Raw genomic sequence first — 15,542 nt, 5'->3', positions numbered from 1 at the left:
TGACATCCCACTAGTTTTATGCTTTGTCTTGGTGTCCCAGTGTAGGAGAACCAATTTTCAATAGATTGTAGAATTACACAATGAAGAAAAATATAAAAATTATAGAAAATTTAGAAATCCATCCATCAATTTCCAAAGTACAAGGTTTCCCATTTTCGTGTGTTTTACAGGATTTTTTTATGTTTATGAGTAGATGTACAAAGATACGGTTTTCATATTACTGTGCTATGAAATTAAAGCTGCTACACACAGATTTGTTAGTTTTCTTACTATTAATAGTTAGTTTCTTTCTATTACTAAAGTACGTCTACTGGATCTGTGTCTATGAAAGAAAGTGGGCAAAAAACATTTAAATAAACAGCAATATATTTTATAAATCGTTACTTAAATCTTAAATAGAAGCGGTAGAGAGTCAACGTAGACTTGACGAGTATGTCACCGCAAAACACTCCGGCGGACACCACCGAAAATCCATCTACACCACTCAAATACGTGAAAACTCTATGGTCTCAATTTTCACCTTTTCAATAAGTTATAAGATAACCGAGATACCGAAGAGAGATACACACAACACACAACAAATTATTATAAACACGGATTAAAGATGCTACTACACTGTGTGTATACGTAGCATCTTTAATTTCATAAAAAAGTTGCACAGTAATGTTAAAACCGCATCTTTGTAGCTTTACTTATAAACGAGAAATCCTGCAAATTACACAAAAATGGGACACCCTGTGCTGTTGTAAATCTTAATTAGATGTTTTGAAGGTTGTTTTTACTTGCTAACGTTCTATTATTTCGAATCAACAAAAATAAACGGAAACTTTGCTATCGAAACTTACCACAGAATTATACCGATACAGGCTGGCCCTGATGTCATCCTCTGGCAGATCTATGGGCACCTCGTGGACCAGCAGGGAGAAAGTTTTCTGAGGGCGGCAGGGAATCGCCACTTTGCGGTACAATCGGCCCCCAGTGACCTATAAAATTTATTGGAGAATGTAGGTTAGGTTGACTTTTGTGCGGGAGTTGTTTGACAAGGTTGAAAAACAAAAGAAAAGAATCTTTTTTCTTCTAAATACACATATGTAATTTTAAAACATTCTTTGCTTACAAGACGATGTGGATATTGAAATATGTATACAAAATATTGGAATACATACAGGAAGATTATGATATTTTTCGTTAAATTCTCTGAAGATATTAGTATCACCTTTCCCGTAGCATTGAAGTTAATAAATATATATGCTCACTTACTTTCATAAAAGAGCAAAACAATTATACGTTATAAAATGAATAATAGTCAATTCTCAAATAATAATAAAGGATAATTTTTATATATTATTTTCACACATTTTTCTTCAATATCGAATCGTTAGTCCCACCCTGATGCAGATGTAAACGAAACGCCGTATCCAACTTTGCAAGGTGGAACCAATCTGTGGTGGAACCGTGTGCACCGTCGCTCACAAAGCTTACTCACCAAATTTGGTCGCGATCGGACGACATCAACTTTTGACGTTTCTTACGTTAAAACTAACTGTCACAGTGATACGTGTCGTAAATTGTTAAGTTGGCCTTGGTCCAATCTATCGACATACCAAATTTCATTTAAATCGGACGATTTTTTCAAACCCCACCACTTTTTCTTTCGTGTGTCGTGTGTGGTGTCACGGCCTTGAATTTTTACACCCAGCGCGTGGTAAAGAAGTTTCAATTACAAAGTTTATTCTATTGTACAGATGATCCCGGACTATATTGTAGAACATTTTCGTAAAAATTTAGCCATTTGTAGCTTCAATTTTTGTTGAATCCACAATAAGAAAAATAACTGCAGCCGCAAACAAAAAACCGTCCTAGTCAGCGACCGTTTAATATTCAAAATCGCGATTCGAAAGGTTTAGAATAAATCGCTGGGTTCTTTCTGTGCGAAATCCAATAAGTTCCGTCGACAATAGGGTAAAAGTTTCCGGGGCGGCATTCCGCGAACGACGACACACACAAAACCGCAAGAAATATCGAACTTTGTGTGCGATTTTCCATCCGCGCCGCTTCCACTCGGGGCTGCGAGGAAACTTGGACCGTAAGAAAGAAAACTCAAACGATATTCGCAACGAAAGCCGAACGCCTCGCGGTGGTGCAGATGCGGCCACCTCTAGCAATTTCGTTCCGGTTAAACGGTGGGTGACACTTTGAATTTTGAAATAATAAAGTTTGGGCGACAGAAGGATAAACAATGCACTTCGATTGCGCTACTCTGGGATGTAAAAAGTCATACTGATATACCAGGTTACATTGGATTATACATGGAGATACAAAAATGTGTTTTTACGAATCCGTAAGTATCAGTATTTAGAAATTCTTATAGACGTAATTAATTACCAATAGTCCTGAAGAACTACAAGCACAAATTAATGAACTAAATACAGTCAGCAATAAAGTGGGTCTCAAAATGTATAAGTACCTGAGACAAAAATTTAACCTCTTGTACATACGCTCCGGGAACGTATTGTAGAGCATTTTCGTAAAAATTAAGACAATCATAACTTCAATTTTTTATTGCATCCACAATAAGAAAAATAACTGCAGCCGCAAACAAAAAACCGTCCTAGTCAGCGACCGTTTAATATTCAAAATCGCGATTCGAAAGGTTTAGAATAAATCGCTGGGTCCTTTCTGTGCGAAATCCAATAAGTTCCGTCGACAATAGGGTAAAGGTTTCCGGGGGCGGCATTCCGCGAACGACGACACACACAAAACCGCAAGAAATATCGAACTTTGTGTGCGATTTTCCATCCGCGCCGCTTCCACTCGGGGCTGCGAGGAAACTTGGACCGTAAGAAAGAAAACTCAAACGATATTCGCAACGAAAGCCGAACGCCTCGCGGTGGTGCAGATGCGGCCACCTCTAGCAAAAGGTTAAACGGTGGATGACACTTTGAATTTTGAAATAATAAAGTTTGGGCGACAGAAGGATAAACAATCCACTTCGATTGCGCTACTCTGGGATGTAAAAAGTCATACTGATATACCGGGTTACATTTTGGATTATACATGGAGATACAAAAATGTGTTTTTACGAATCCGTAAGTATCAGTATTTAGAAATTCTTATAGATGTAACTAATTGCCAATAGTCCTGAAGAACTACAAGCACAAATTAATGAACTAAATACAGTCAACAATAAAGTGGGTCTCAAAATGTATAAGTACCTGAGACAAAAATTTAACCTCTTGTACAGACGCTCCGGGACCATATTGTAGAGCATTTTCGTAAAAATTAAGCCATTCATTATACCAGCGTTGATTGAAGAAATAAGAAGATGCGCAACCGTATGGGCGATTTTGTGGCACAAAACCTGTCCGATATGTAGCTGGCGTTACCGTTAGTCTATACGAGAATTCCGAGATTTAGTTTAGCTCCTTGGAAAATTAGATTTGATCGTCTAATGTTTTTAGTGTCTTGCCCTGGCCCGTTAAAAGATGCCAAAATCGTATTTTTAATCATATCTCAATTTTTTCAAATGGAACGAGGATGGCTCACTAGCATATTCGGAAAAAGCATTTTTTTACGAATAATTTGATACCACACACTTGGTATTTTGAGTCAAATTGTTCTTATGAACCGCATGTTACAATCTCAAATAAACCATATGCCAAAATGTCAAAAGTTGACATATGATACGTCATTCGATTCAGAGTGTCATTTTCTATCGAATAAAGTAAAAAAAATACCGAGAGCGCCATTTAAAAATCAAAAGTTGTAGTCATTTCCGGTGAAACAGGAAGTGACCGAAAACAATTGAATACGCCAATCAATCCCAATTTATGTCATATACTAACATACCAAATATCGTTGTTTTATCTGAAAAAATAAAAAAGTTATAGGGGGTGAGCCACTTTTGAGACGCACCCGGTATACGAAATAAAACTTGATGAATCAGCTAATTAAAAACAGAAGGAGCCAAAGAAATAAAAAAAACAATAATGAACTGACACAGTATTAATATGCAGGTCAATTCTTTTGATTGTTGCTTTTAAGCTGTTAACGAACGATTATAATTAATTCTAGTTGGAACGCAAAAGGTATCGTTCGTTACACCATTCTCTTGTTGATGGAACGCATTTTATCTCCTGCTTTTAAACGTAACCATACCAAAAACGATTCTCTACTATGTTGGAACAAACCTGATATTACGATTATTAATTACCTTGTGAAAACCTTTCCTGAAGACTTGCTGGAAGTCCTCCGGCTCGGAAAACTTGAACAGGATGCCGGTGGCCGTCTTGGTCAGGCTGAAGCTGCCCCGAAAATTGAGCTTGTCGCAGATGTTGGCGGCTTTGTCCAGACTTAAGTCGTGGGAGGGTGTGAGCAGGAAGGCGCCTAAAACCGGGATGCCATTAACTGTAACAAGGGGCGAACCAGTTCCAGTCCAAAGTTCGCGGATTTTTATACTATATACATAGTTAAATTGTGCCAAAAAATGTTTTTCCATAGTGCCTACTGCTTCACAGAAAAGGCAAAAATGGTATTAGTCCAGTCATCTTAGTCGAAATAGGGTAGGAATCTCGGAATTCATGATAACCGGCTGTAAGCTCGTATAAACCTTTATTTTAACATCCTAAAACATGTTTCAAAACCTACATATGATAGCGTGTGCGTGACTTGTAGATAACTGAGGTCAAAAGTCAAAAAATCGATTTTTTGCGCATTTTTTGCAAATATCTCGTTCCCTTTCACATTTACGCTATTTGTATTTATTACAAATATTGTAGAGGATAAAATTCTCTACAACTTTTGTTTGAAAATTTTTTTTTGTACCTCAAACCGTTTTTGAGATAGAGGGCGGTGAGCGCGCAGTCTTTCATTATGTACGGTATCATTCAAGTTCAACCTGTAGTCTCGGTCAAAAACACGCCGTAAAAAGTCCGTTAATTATTGAAAAATATATAATTATAAATAATTTACATTTTTTCATAAAAAGTCATATTTAATATAGGTAATATTTTTTTTTCATAAATTAAGTATATATCTTCATTTAATAACACTTACCTCTTTCTACAATTAGAAAATTCTTCTTCTTCTTCATCATCGTCGTCTGGTCGTTGTGGAATTTCAAATTCTTCTTCAATTTCGTCTTCAACGACATTTGTCTCCAAGTCTTCTAGGATTTCGGGGTCAAATGTACCATCTTCATTGACATCACTCTGATAGGGTGAAGCATTGAGACAAGCTTGCCCATTACACTGGCCACAAGCTAAAGAGCACGGCAACCCTGATTTCCTGCATCCACATCGCGAACCACAACCATTCTTACAATTGCAGAATATTGTGTTCAGCAAATTTTCTGGAGCTGGAGGTAGAATAGTAGTGGTAGGTTCCAGGAATCCATTACGCATTATCCTACCCCAGTCCTGGGGTTCTAAATCATGCCCTAACCAAGTCTAATTGTACAAAGAGGTAAGTGTTATTAAATGAAGATATTATACTTAATTTATGAAAAAAAATAATTATATTCAATATGATCTTTTATGAAAAAATGTAAATTATTTATAATTATATATTTTTCAGTAATTAACGGACTTTATACGGCGTGTTTTTGACCGAGACTACAGGTTGAACTTGAATGATACCGTACATAATAAAAGACTGCTCGCTCACCGCCCTCTATCTCAAAAACGGTTTGAGGTACAAAAAAAATTTCAAACAAAAGTTGTAGAAAATATTATCCTCTACAATATTTATAATAAATATAAATAGCGTAAATGTGAAAGGGAACGAGATATTTGCAAAAAATGCGCAAAATATCGATTTTTGACCTTTGACCTCAGTTATCTACAAGTCACGCACACGCTATCATTATGTAGGTTTTGAGACATGTTTTAGGATGTTAAAATAAAGGTTTATACGAGTTTACAGCCGGTTATCTCGAATTCCGAGGTAAAACCCCTAAGATGACTGGACTATTTCACATCAAGCTGAGGAGGATACCGATGTCCTTATTGCAAGAAGAACAACGTGGCTCCCTTATACAGGGTGAGTCTTAAATAAGTGCAAATATTGTTAGGTATAGTATATTTCGATCCTAGAAACACTATGATGAGTTTTTTTCGCGAATTTTTTTTTTTGAAAATTTGAAATTTTTTAGATTTTTTTTTAGTTTTTAGTTAAAAAACATAATTTCTTGATAATATGGCAACATGGCATATGGCAACAACAATTAGTTTAAATTTACAAGAAGGAAAACCTAGGGAAGATCCAGCGGTTCTGAAAATTTAAGCAAAAAATCTTTATTTTTTAATTTTTCAAACTAAAATAGCAAGGTTATTTTGGACTTAATTGAAAAACGGTAAAGAGAAAATATGTTTCTTTTCTCGAGATCTAACCAGCCCTCAAAATATATGAACTTTTTTAAGACTCGTCTTGTATAATTACGTAACATATTTAGGGGGTATATTTATTTTTTAGTAAATTCCATTGGCTTATGTATAAAGAATTTCTTTTTTCTAAAACCTGAAAAAGGTATCTCAAACAAATTAAAACCAGACAGTTAGGTATCTCAAACACCATGATGTTCTGATACTATAATTCACGCAATAAATAAGTGTGACCTGTGTGACACAACTTCGGAAGTTTTACATAAAAATAATGACTTGAAATCCGCCATTAATGTTTTTAAACATCCCCAAGCAAACTGCATAGAACGATATTACTGAAGTTGAAAACTTATTTCTAATGGATCTACAGGGTCCCGCAAAAGTGAGTCGGGTATAGGTAGCCACTAGAATAAAAGTCTTAGGAATTTTGGTTAAGCGCAAAACTAGATATTATAGGATGTATTTCAAGAAAATATTTTAACTTCTACAACCTGGGCAAAAAAGTGTGAGTGGATCGGGACGATTTTTTTTAAATGGAACACTCTGTATATTATTGCATGTTATTTTGGCTTCCTTTTAGATCACTTTACATAATCCTATATGAGTAAATATATTTCGATAGTTTCAGAGATATTAATAAATAAATAAAAAATATATACATATTTTTCAGCCTGTCTTAAAAAAATTATTACAAATAGAAGAACTGTCCTGAAATCAAAATTATATTAGGTATTTACTTTAGATGATCTATACTTAGTTTTCTATAAATATCGTAATCTAAAATTATACAGGGTGTTCAAAATTCTACGCCAAACTTTCTAAAATATAAAATAATTTTTCTTTGTTTTTTTTAATGGAACACCCTGTAAATTATTATTTTATTAAATGGAGAATTAAAAAATAAACATTTTTGTATTTAGACTATTTTTAACTTAGTAAATTTTTAACGGTTTCGCAGATACTCGCGATTTTATATTACACATGGCATTTTCCACAGTAAATTTTTATCAAAAGCCACCCAATGATTTTTCTTTCGTACCGTTGACAGAGTCATATTAAATAATATATACCGCGAGTATCCGCGAAACCGAAAAATTTGGAAATACTCTAAATACAAAAAACCTTTGTTTTTTAATTCTCCATCTAATAAAAAAATAATACCCTGTATATTATTTCCATTTAAAAAAAGTTCTAAAAATTTATAGTTCCATTTAAAAAAAGAAGAAAATTATTTTATATTTTAGAAACTTTGGCGTAGAATTGTGAACACCCTGTATGATTTAGATTACGATATTTATAGCAAAGTAAGTTATAAACCTTCTAATGTAAATACCTAATATAGTTTTGATCTTAGGACAGTTCTTGTATTTGCAATCATTTTTCTAAGAAAGGCTGTAAAAATCGCTGTAAAATATATATATATTTTTTACTTATTATATATATCTCTGAAACTGTCGAAATATACAGGGGGTCCCCTTTATCGTTTTTCAAATAAGTCCAAAATAACGGAGTTATTTAACTGTGAAAATTTCCAAAAAAAAAAGATTTTTTGCTAAAATTTTGAGAACCACTGGATCTTTTCTGGATTTTCTTTCTTGTAAATTTAGTCTAATACCTATGTTGCCATATTATCAAGAAATTATGTTTTTTAGCTAAAAACTAAAAAAAAATTTCAAAAAATTTTTCAAAAAATTTGGAATTTTCGAAAAAAATTTTTCGCAAAAAAAAACTCATAGGCGTGTTTCTAGGGTTGAACTATACTACCAGTTAAAATACTTGCACTTATTTCTGGGACACCCTGTATATTTAATCATATCTTTGGATTATGTAAAATGATCTGTTTTTTGCATTTTTATCAATATTCCATCACGATTTTTTTTAACAAATATCAGATACGGATTTATTGCACCAAAAAAACATAGTGGAGTGATTTAAGCCCTTATGGGATACAAACCTCGGAATTCATTTACTGTGAACGATTTTTTATAAAACTTTTTGCATTGTATTGTTAATAAGATATATTACAAAGTTTACCCATTTAAAAACGTTGCTTTCGCTTTAGTATTTAAATAAACACACAATATACAAATGCATACATACAAGATGGCTCCGTATTCCGGAAAAGCTCTGTATCAGGATTCCTGTTTGAGATTTTCACTCCAAACCTTTTACAAAATATATGTCTAATGGTAGACATTTCAAAAATATTTTTATAGATATACAGGGTGAGTCAAATATATATATGTATATCTATATTTGTTTAGTTCAGTGAATTTGCTATAAAATTCCGGTTCCAAAAACACCTTAATACCGTAGAGTATACTAAGTGGTTTTTGAATTATGACCACGTCCATAAGAATGTCAATCTAGACGTCCAGAAATGTATGAGAACTTCTAATCGAGACAGTAAATGTAAATTTATCGCTAAGAAACTGCCGTTTGCCAGCTTTTCAAATTGATAATGAATTGCACTTAAGGAACGTACATATTAACTAACGGACTATAAGAAGAAGATTAAATGAAGCAAATCTTATGTCAAGAAGGCCTGCTTCGGGACCAGAACTTACTAGATGTGTTGACTAGGCCCAAAAGTAAAGGCATGGTCTTAAGGTAAAAGTTACGAAAAATGTTAGTGTCTTCTTCAAAAGCGAATATTTCCAACAAGAATAAAGCTAATGAGATGAACCAAAAAACAAACCATCGAGAAAGGATGGATCTAGATGATAAAATGATTTTTAAATTTCTTGCTGTTTTAACATATTCCACAGGGTGTTTCAAACTTTCATCAAAATATGAACATTTTGTTTTCCCTCGTATAATTAACAGATGGGGAGTTTCATTTTTAATTTAGAAAAAGATACTAAAAAGTAAAATAATTGGGCTACACACTGCTTAAAAAATCATCAAAATCGGCCCATTAAAACCAAATATATTAACCTTTAAAATACATCAAAGTTTTAGGTGCCCATTTTTCGTGCCTGTGAATGTATTTCAAAAACTATACATTTTAGTCATATTCTTTTCTAATAAAACAAACCTTTATTTTTTTACTAGAATCCAAAATCAATTAATATATAGGGTGTTCCATTACAAAAAACATAACTTTGATGTGTAACTTTTTTTGGGGACACCCTGTAGAACTCTAGTATATAATTTTATAAAATGCTTTATACTAACTTACATAAGCTCACAAAATTTCACTTCAATACAAACTTTTGTTCTCCTTGCAAAAACCGCGTCGTATATGACGCGCTACCCTGTATAATTCGATTTCAATCAAAATTTCAATAATTAGAATAATAGGCAGAATAGGTATGGCTTATGCATTAGATTTATTTATTTCAATAAATTTACTTAGAACAAGAATTAAAAAAATCCAAAAATTAAGAAAGAGATAAGAATTTACTAAAATTACTAAAATATAAAAATAAAAGCAGCGAAAAAAAAATGGGTAAACATTTTAGTATTTTATCTATAAAACACAATACAGAAGGTTTCACATTAACACAGTCACAGTAATTCAATTCCGAGGTAAAAGTCTCTGGGCACTCCATTAACATAAACAACAAAATAAATCAGACTACCCCAAGACCTCCTTCAAAAAAATACAATTTGGCTATATCCACTGTAGATAGGTATAAAATGATATTTTCTATACTCACCTTTGGTCAAAAATCTTGCGTGTTCACTCAGTTCACTGTTGTCGTCATCGTTCTCGCCCATCATATCAGACAGCATCAACGACATGATACGCGAACCCCCGAAAAATGCATACCTTGTGCCCGGTCACGGTCCCCGTGTCGCCTTTTATATCGTCCTAAACTCTCCTAGAAAATCGCCAACCTACACCTATCAATTTTATATAATTTATAACTAATTTTATTTCTATAACAATCATTATTTGTAACTGGTCCGATGATTATGTCATTGTCGAAGATGTGGTCGTTTGCTATTTCGCAACCGTTTTAAGCTACTGCGTTCCTTAATTCCTTTATAAATTGCTTTTTAGATTTTTGAGAACTATTTTTTAATCAGATTTATTTTATTTTTTTATAGTTTTTTTATCGAAAGAATTGGGAAGATACGCAACCTAATGAGCGAATTCGTGACTGGGTTGATTTGATTTTCCCTTACGTCTCGAGTGCTGTACGGTGGACACACCAATCGTTCTGCGGCCAACGCAAAAAAACTCTTATTTTCTTTAATACGGTCAGCGAAGGCATATCTATGGAGTCCAGAGGTAGGTAGATCAAAGACGGCGTGGACCTGAAAGGGCTGAAAGCGACCGTGTTGCCATATTAAAATGTGTAATATCTGTAATACGTTTGGTAAAAATATCTTTGGATGAAAAATCCGCAGTTATGTTTTGAACATTAATTTATTCGTGTTAAAAACGAATAGACAACAACATTAGAATAATCAACAAAAATAAAAATTCTTTTATAGGTACTAAATATGTTGTATGATCAAAAAAAGTCGTTTAGTTGGCTTGGAAATAACAATTATTCACATTTACCATAATATTTTATATATGAAATAACACCGATCTTCATTTTCAAGCCAACTCTGATGCCATTCTTTGTTTAATCATATAATATTATATTAAATTGTTAATGATAGAAAATCCGTATTATTAACGTACAATACCCAAAATCCGTAGGTTAGGTTAGGTTAGGTTGCTGGGGTTTGGGATCATATTTGATCCCTCACTCGGAGGCCTTGGGCCCATTGCGATACCCCTGTGTTGTTTTACCAAACCTTCCTCTCATTCTTTCTTTGCGTTAAAGCACTTCCAGGTCTTTGCAAAGTTCTCGATGTTCACGAAAAATAATTTAATTAAACGAATCCACGAGCAAAATATTAAATAAAAACTGACAAATAAAGAGTAAAAAAGTTCAAAAGGGAAAACGTGAATGGACAAAATCAAGCCTTATTACTGCTTTATACCAATGTAGATATATAATTTAGATATTTCCATCAAAATGTATGAATGTTTAATCAAAGATGAGATTAAAAAGCAAATATAAAAAATGTATTTTTTTCGAATAATAATATTTTCTAAAGGTTAAAGAAAAATAAGAGATGATAAGTAAATCAAGAACGTAGTTGATAGTTGTTTTTGTTTTAAGGTAGATTTTCAATTAAATAATATCGATTTTTTGTCAAAAATAACTATAAATTATAGTCTGCCGAAGAGACAAGAAAAATTTTGACAGACGACGTCCAAAAAAATGACAGGTGACAGGAGATACAATTTACGCATAGATAAAGGAAATCAATTTAGATTGGAACGCCCGTCAAAATTTTAGGTCGCGACCGTTGTACGCGATCTGGCGCTGCTATAGCGATTGCTAAGAACAACCGCAAACAAAAACAGAAATATTTTTCATTTGTCCATATCTCTTGTCAAAGTCAGAATCTTCAAAAATTATAAAGTCTTTCAAAATATAAACCGCTATCATTGAAAAAATTCCGAAAAGTGTTTAAAGCGCCCATTTTCAAAGTAATTATTGCTATCTTGTGAGTTTTATTTACTCAAACCCGTGATAATTGTGAAAAAGTGGCATTAAAAACTTAAAAAGCTGTGCTGTGAACTGCAAAAACCATCGTGGATCGTAGTATAACGTCGGTTTCCAATGTTTCATAGGTATTTCATATATGTCCTTATATAAAATAAAGTTTCTTGTATGGAAACACACTGTATTTTATTTATAAAATTAAAAGAAAATAATAATAAATTTAAATAAATAATATTTGGCGATATAATTCCGGAAAAAGCCGAACCGCTCCGAAATTTTCAAAAGCTTTGGGTCACGACCGTTGCAAGAATAGGGCCAAATAGTGTTTACATTATCCTTATGGGCACTTTCCAATCTAAACTTCTTTCATTTATGTATGAATTTACGTTACGTGTGAATTAAAATGATAGATCAGACCTGTCACTGTCATGTATCTTCTTGTTGGATATACTTTACCCAGTTTTTCGGAAACCAAAAGGAAAACCTTGGGAAAAAGTGGGCGTAATTCGCAAACATGTCTTCTGGATTTTCCGGAAAATTTGATTAGAACGAATAAGATTTTTCGATAGATAGCGAACGACGCTTTCGAATTTCGTCTGGATAGTTTCGGGTTGGGTTTGATTTGTTTTGTGTCTTTTCTATTTGCTTTCGCTTTGTTTGTATTGGACCGAATTCCGAATAATATATGTTACTATAAAGATTGAATCTAGAGGCTGACTTTTCCCCAAAATTTTTCCCAAAATCTATTATGCGAAAAATATTTTTAGGTTTTTTAACTAGGCATGGTAAAACTTAAACACAAATTTACATGTGTTAAATTAAAAAAAAAATGTGTGCACTATGTGCGCATATTTGAAGTAAAATTTCTTCCATATAGAAGAATCGGTTCGAATCATCGATGGTTTTATTCTGTAGCCCGTCCCCAATTATGCCGGACTCGACCCACGTTTTTCTTCAATATTAAATCGTTAGGCCCACCCTGATATAGATGTTAACGAAACGTCGTATCCAACTTTGCAGGGTGGCACCGTGTGCACCGTCGCTCACATCTCACATACCCTACCCACCAAATTTGGTCGCGATCGGACGACATCAACTTTTGACGTTTCTTACGTCAAAACTAACTGTCATAGTGACACGTATCGTACACGGTCAAGTTGGCCTGTTCGAGTCCCATCTATGTTCCGAATTTCAGCCCCCCAACTCACATAAGGCCCGAGTTACGACGCTCCAAAATCGTCACCATGCACTTTTCCTACCGCGTCTCAGGTGACAAGTCCTTCAATTTTTACTTCCATCGTGCGTAAAGAAATGTTTCACCTCAAAAAATATTTCTTTTTGTAAAACAAGACAAAAAATGCTGTCCTTGATGTTAATAAGGCTCTAGGTTTCAGTATTGAAGTTAAGCTTCACTCAGAAATTCGTAATATATCTAGAAATTCATTTTCCTCATAATTTTAGTAGAATAAATTAGTGGTTTTAATTAGCGTAGAAATATGTTCGTTTAATTTCAATGTAAGCATTCAGAACGTCAAAATTAGTGGTAGGAATTTTCAATTAGTGGAAAAAGGAAACAAACTTTTGACTTTTCCACTAAGTATACTACAAAATTTGCGAGGAATGACATTTTGGCATTTGATTGTCATTCGACAAGAGAAAATGTGGTTAGAAACCAAAAGTTTATTGTTTTATAAGTTAGATATTAGGCTTTCTCTATGGATTCAACTGATTACTGCAAGCTGTTGCTAGGACATTCTATTAATTTTAATTGTGTATTTTATTGCGCGTTTAGACTTGAGCACGCACGAGATGAGCGTGCGCGCACGGCATTCGTTCGCGCTCTCGGCTACGTTCAAATTAAAAACTTATTTTTCGAAGAATGAAGTGATCCATTTGCTCTGCTGTTCGCGCACGCGAACAGCAGAGTTGTGTTGGCGGAAATAATGGACTACCAAGAAATAATCGAGGCTGCAGTCATTGTTATGCACAGCTTAATTATTAAAAAGGAGAAAAATCGAAAACATCGTCGCTGGTGGCAAACCCAAATTTTTAGAAATCAATATAATTTACTGCAACAACTTAGTGTCTGAGGAGGGCTATGATCAGTTCAAAAACTTTACAAGAATGACCAGACCCGACTTTGAATATTTACAGAATTTAATAACACCAAAAATTACGAACAAAAGATACAAATTTTAGAATAGCAATTTCATTAATATCGACATATTCAATATTAATTTTATTTACAAGATCTTGCGATGCGTTTTTTTTTATTTTTTAATAATACAAAGAATGTTTAACATTCCATAATATAGGCAACTTTTCATATTTTTCAATTAATAATAACGAAAATTCATTGATCCACTCCATAATTTTAAAAAAGAAAACGAAAAAAATCACACCCAGACGCACGAACGCAGACAAAACAAATTGCCGGTGCAAACTGAGCGTTCGCGCACACATAAAATCTCTTTGAGCACGGACCAAAAACCAACACCACAGGGCTCACGTTCGCGGCTGCTCGCGCACAGACAGATACAGAGTGAGCGTGCGCGCATACCCGTTTACACTTGAGCATTCGCGGAGGATCAGTGCGTGCGTGCTCAAGTCTAAACGCACCATTAGACATTGTAAAAAAAATTCGTAAACTAAAAAGTCTAAAAGTATAAAATGTAATTGATACCACTAATTTATTCGACTAATTACGAGGTTCTGAATACAGTTCCGAAACGTTATAAGCATTATTATAAACGTTCTAGCGAATATTTCGGTATTGCTTAAATTAAAGTAAAAATTTATTCAATTCGGTTCAGTAGTATAGCTAGAACCGAAGGTTGATGATACCCACTTTGCTGAAAATGCATTAAAGTGACATTGAATGGTCCATCACATGGAAAACATCATTCTATTTAGAAGAAACACAACTAAAATTATAAAGCATCAAATTGTAGCTTTAACGTGTAAGCTAAATCTTAAATTTGATCAAGTACATGCCGAGAAAATAAAAGTATTCCGAAATTTGCCATATACCGGATGCGTCTCAAAAGTGGCTCACCCCTATAACTTTTTTATGTTTTTAGTTAAAAAAACGATATTTGAATATGTTGGTATATGATATAAATCAGGATTGATTGACGTAATCTATTGTTTTCGGCCACGTTCTGTTTCACCGGAAATGACTACAACTTTTGATTTTTAAATGGCACTCCCGGTATTTTTTATTTTATTTGATGGAAAATGACACTCTGAATAGAATGACATATCATATGTCAACTTTTGACATTTTCGCATATGATTTATTTGAAATGGTAGGTAATATGCGGTTCATAACGACATTTTGACTCGAAATACCAAGTGTGTGGTATCAAATTATTCGTAAAAAATGCTTTTTCCCAATATGCTAACGAGCCACCCTCGTTCCATTTGAAAAAATTGAGATATGATTAAAAATACAATTTGAGCATTTTCTAACTGGTCAGGACAAGACACTAAAAAAATTAGATGATCAAATCTATTTTTCCAAGGCTCCTTGATGAAGAATTAGGGTTTTTAACATAGCCATGGCACTCTAGATTGAATTTTAAAATACAATTTTTTATTAAGTGAGAATGTCAAAAGTTGACATACGATATGTCATTCTATT

The 15,542-nt window shown here is 33.6% G+C and overlaps 1 protein-coding gene across 3 annotated transcripts in view; it reads right to left on the bottom strand.

Moving 5' to 3' along the window:
- The window catches only part of LOC115881714, a 21,839-nt gene extending 11,531 nt beyond the window's left edge, over positions 1 to 10,308 (bottom strand). Inside the window, exons 1-2 of one of the 3 annotated variants that reach the window (XM_030899321.1) lie at positions 10,043 to 10,308; positions 4,214 to 4,407 (exon numbers count right to left, since the gene is read on the bottom strand). In XM_030899321.1, the coding sequence (XP_030755181.1) occupies positions 4,214 to 4,407; positions 10,043 to 10,127 (279 nt within the window). In that variant the 5' untranslated portion in view covers positions 10,128 to 10,308. The remainder of the gene's footprint in view (positions 1 to 4,213; positions 4,408 to 10,042) is intronic. The other 2 variants (XM_030899322.1, XM_030899324.1) reach the window with 2 other exon arrangements.
- Between the last annotated feature and the right edge of the window lie 5,234 nt (positions 10,309 to 15,542).

Source organism: Sitophilus oryzae, unplaced genomic scaffold (genome assembly GCF_002938485.1).
Source record: "Sitophilus oryzae breed Bouriz unplaced genomic scaffold, Soryzae_2.0 scaffold_172_pilon_pilon, whole genome shotgun sequence".
NCBI lineage: Eukaryota > Metazoa > Arthropoda > Insecta > Coleoptera > Curculionidae > Sitophilus > Sitophilus oryzae.
Note: the sequence above shows the minus strand (reverse complement) of the source record. Positions and strands in the feature narration are given on the sequence as shown.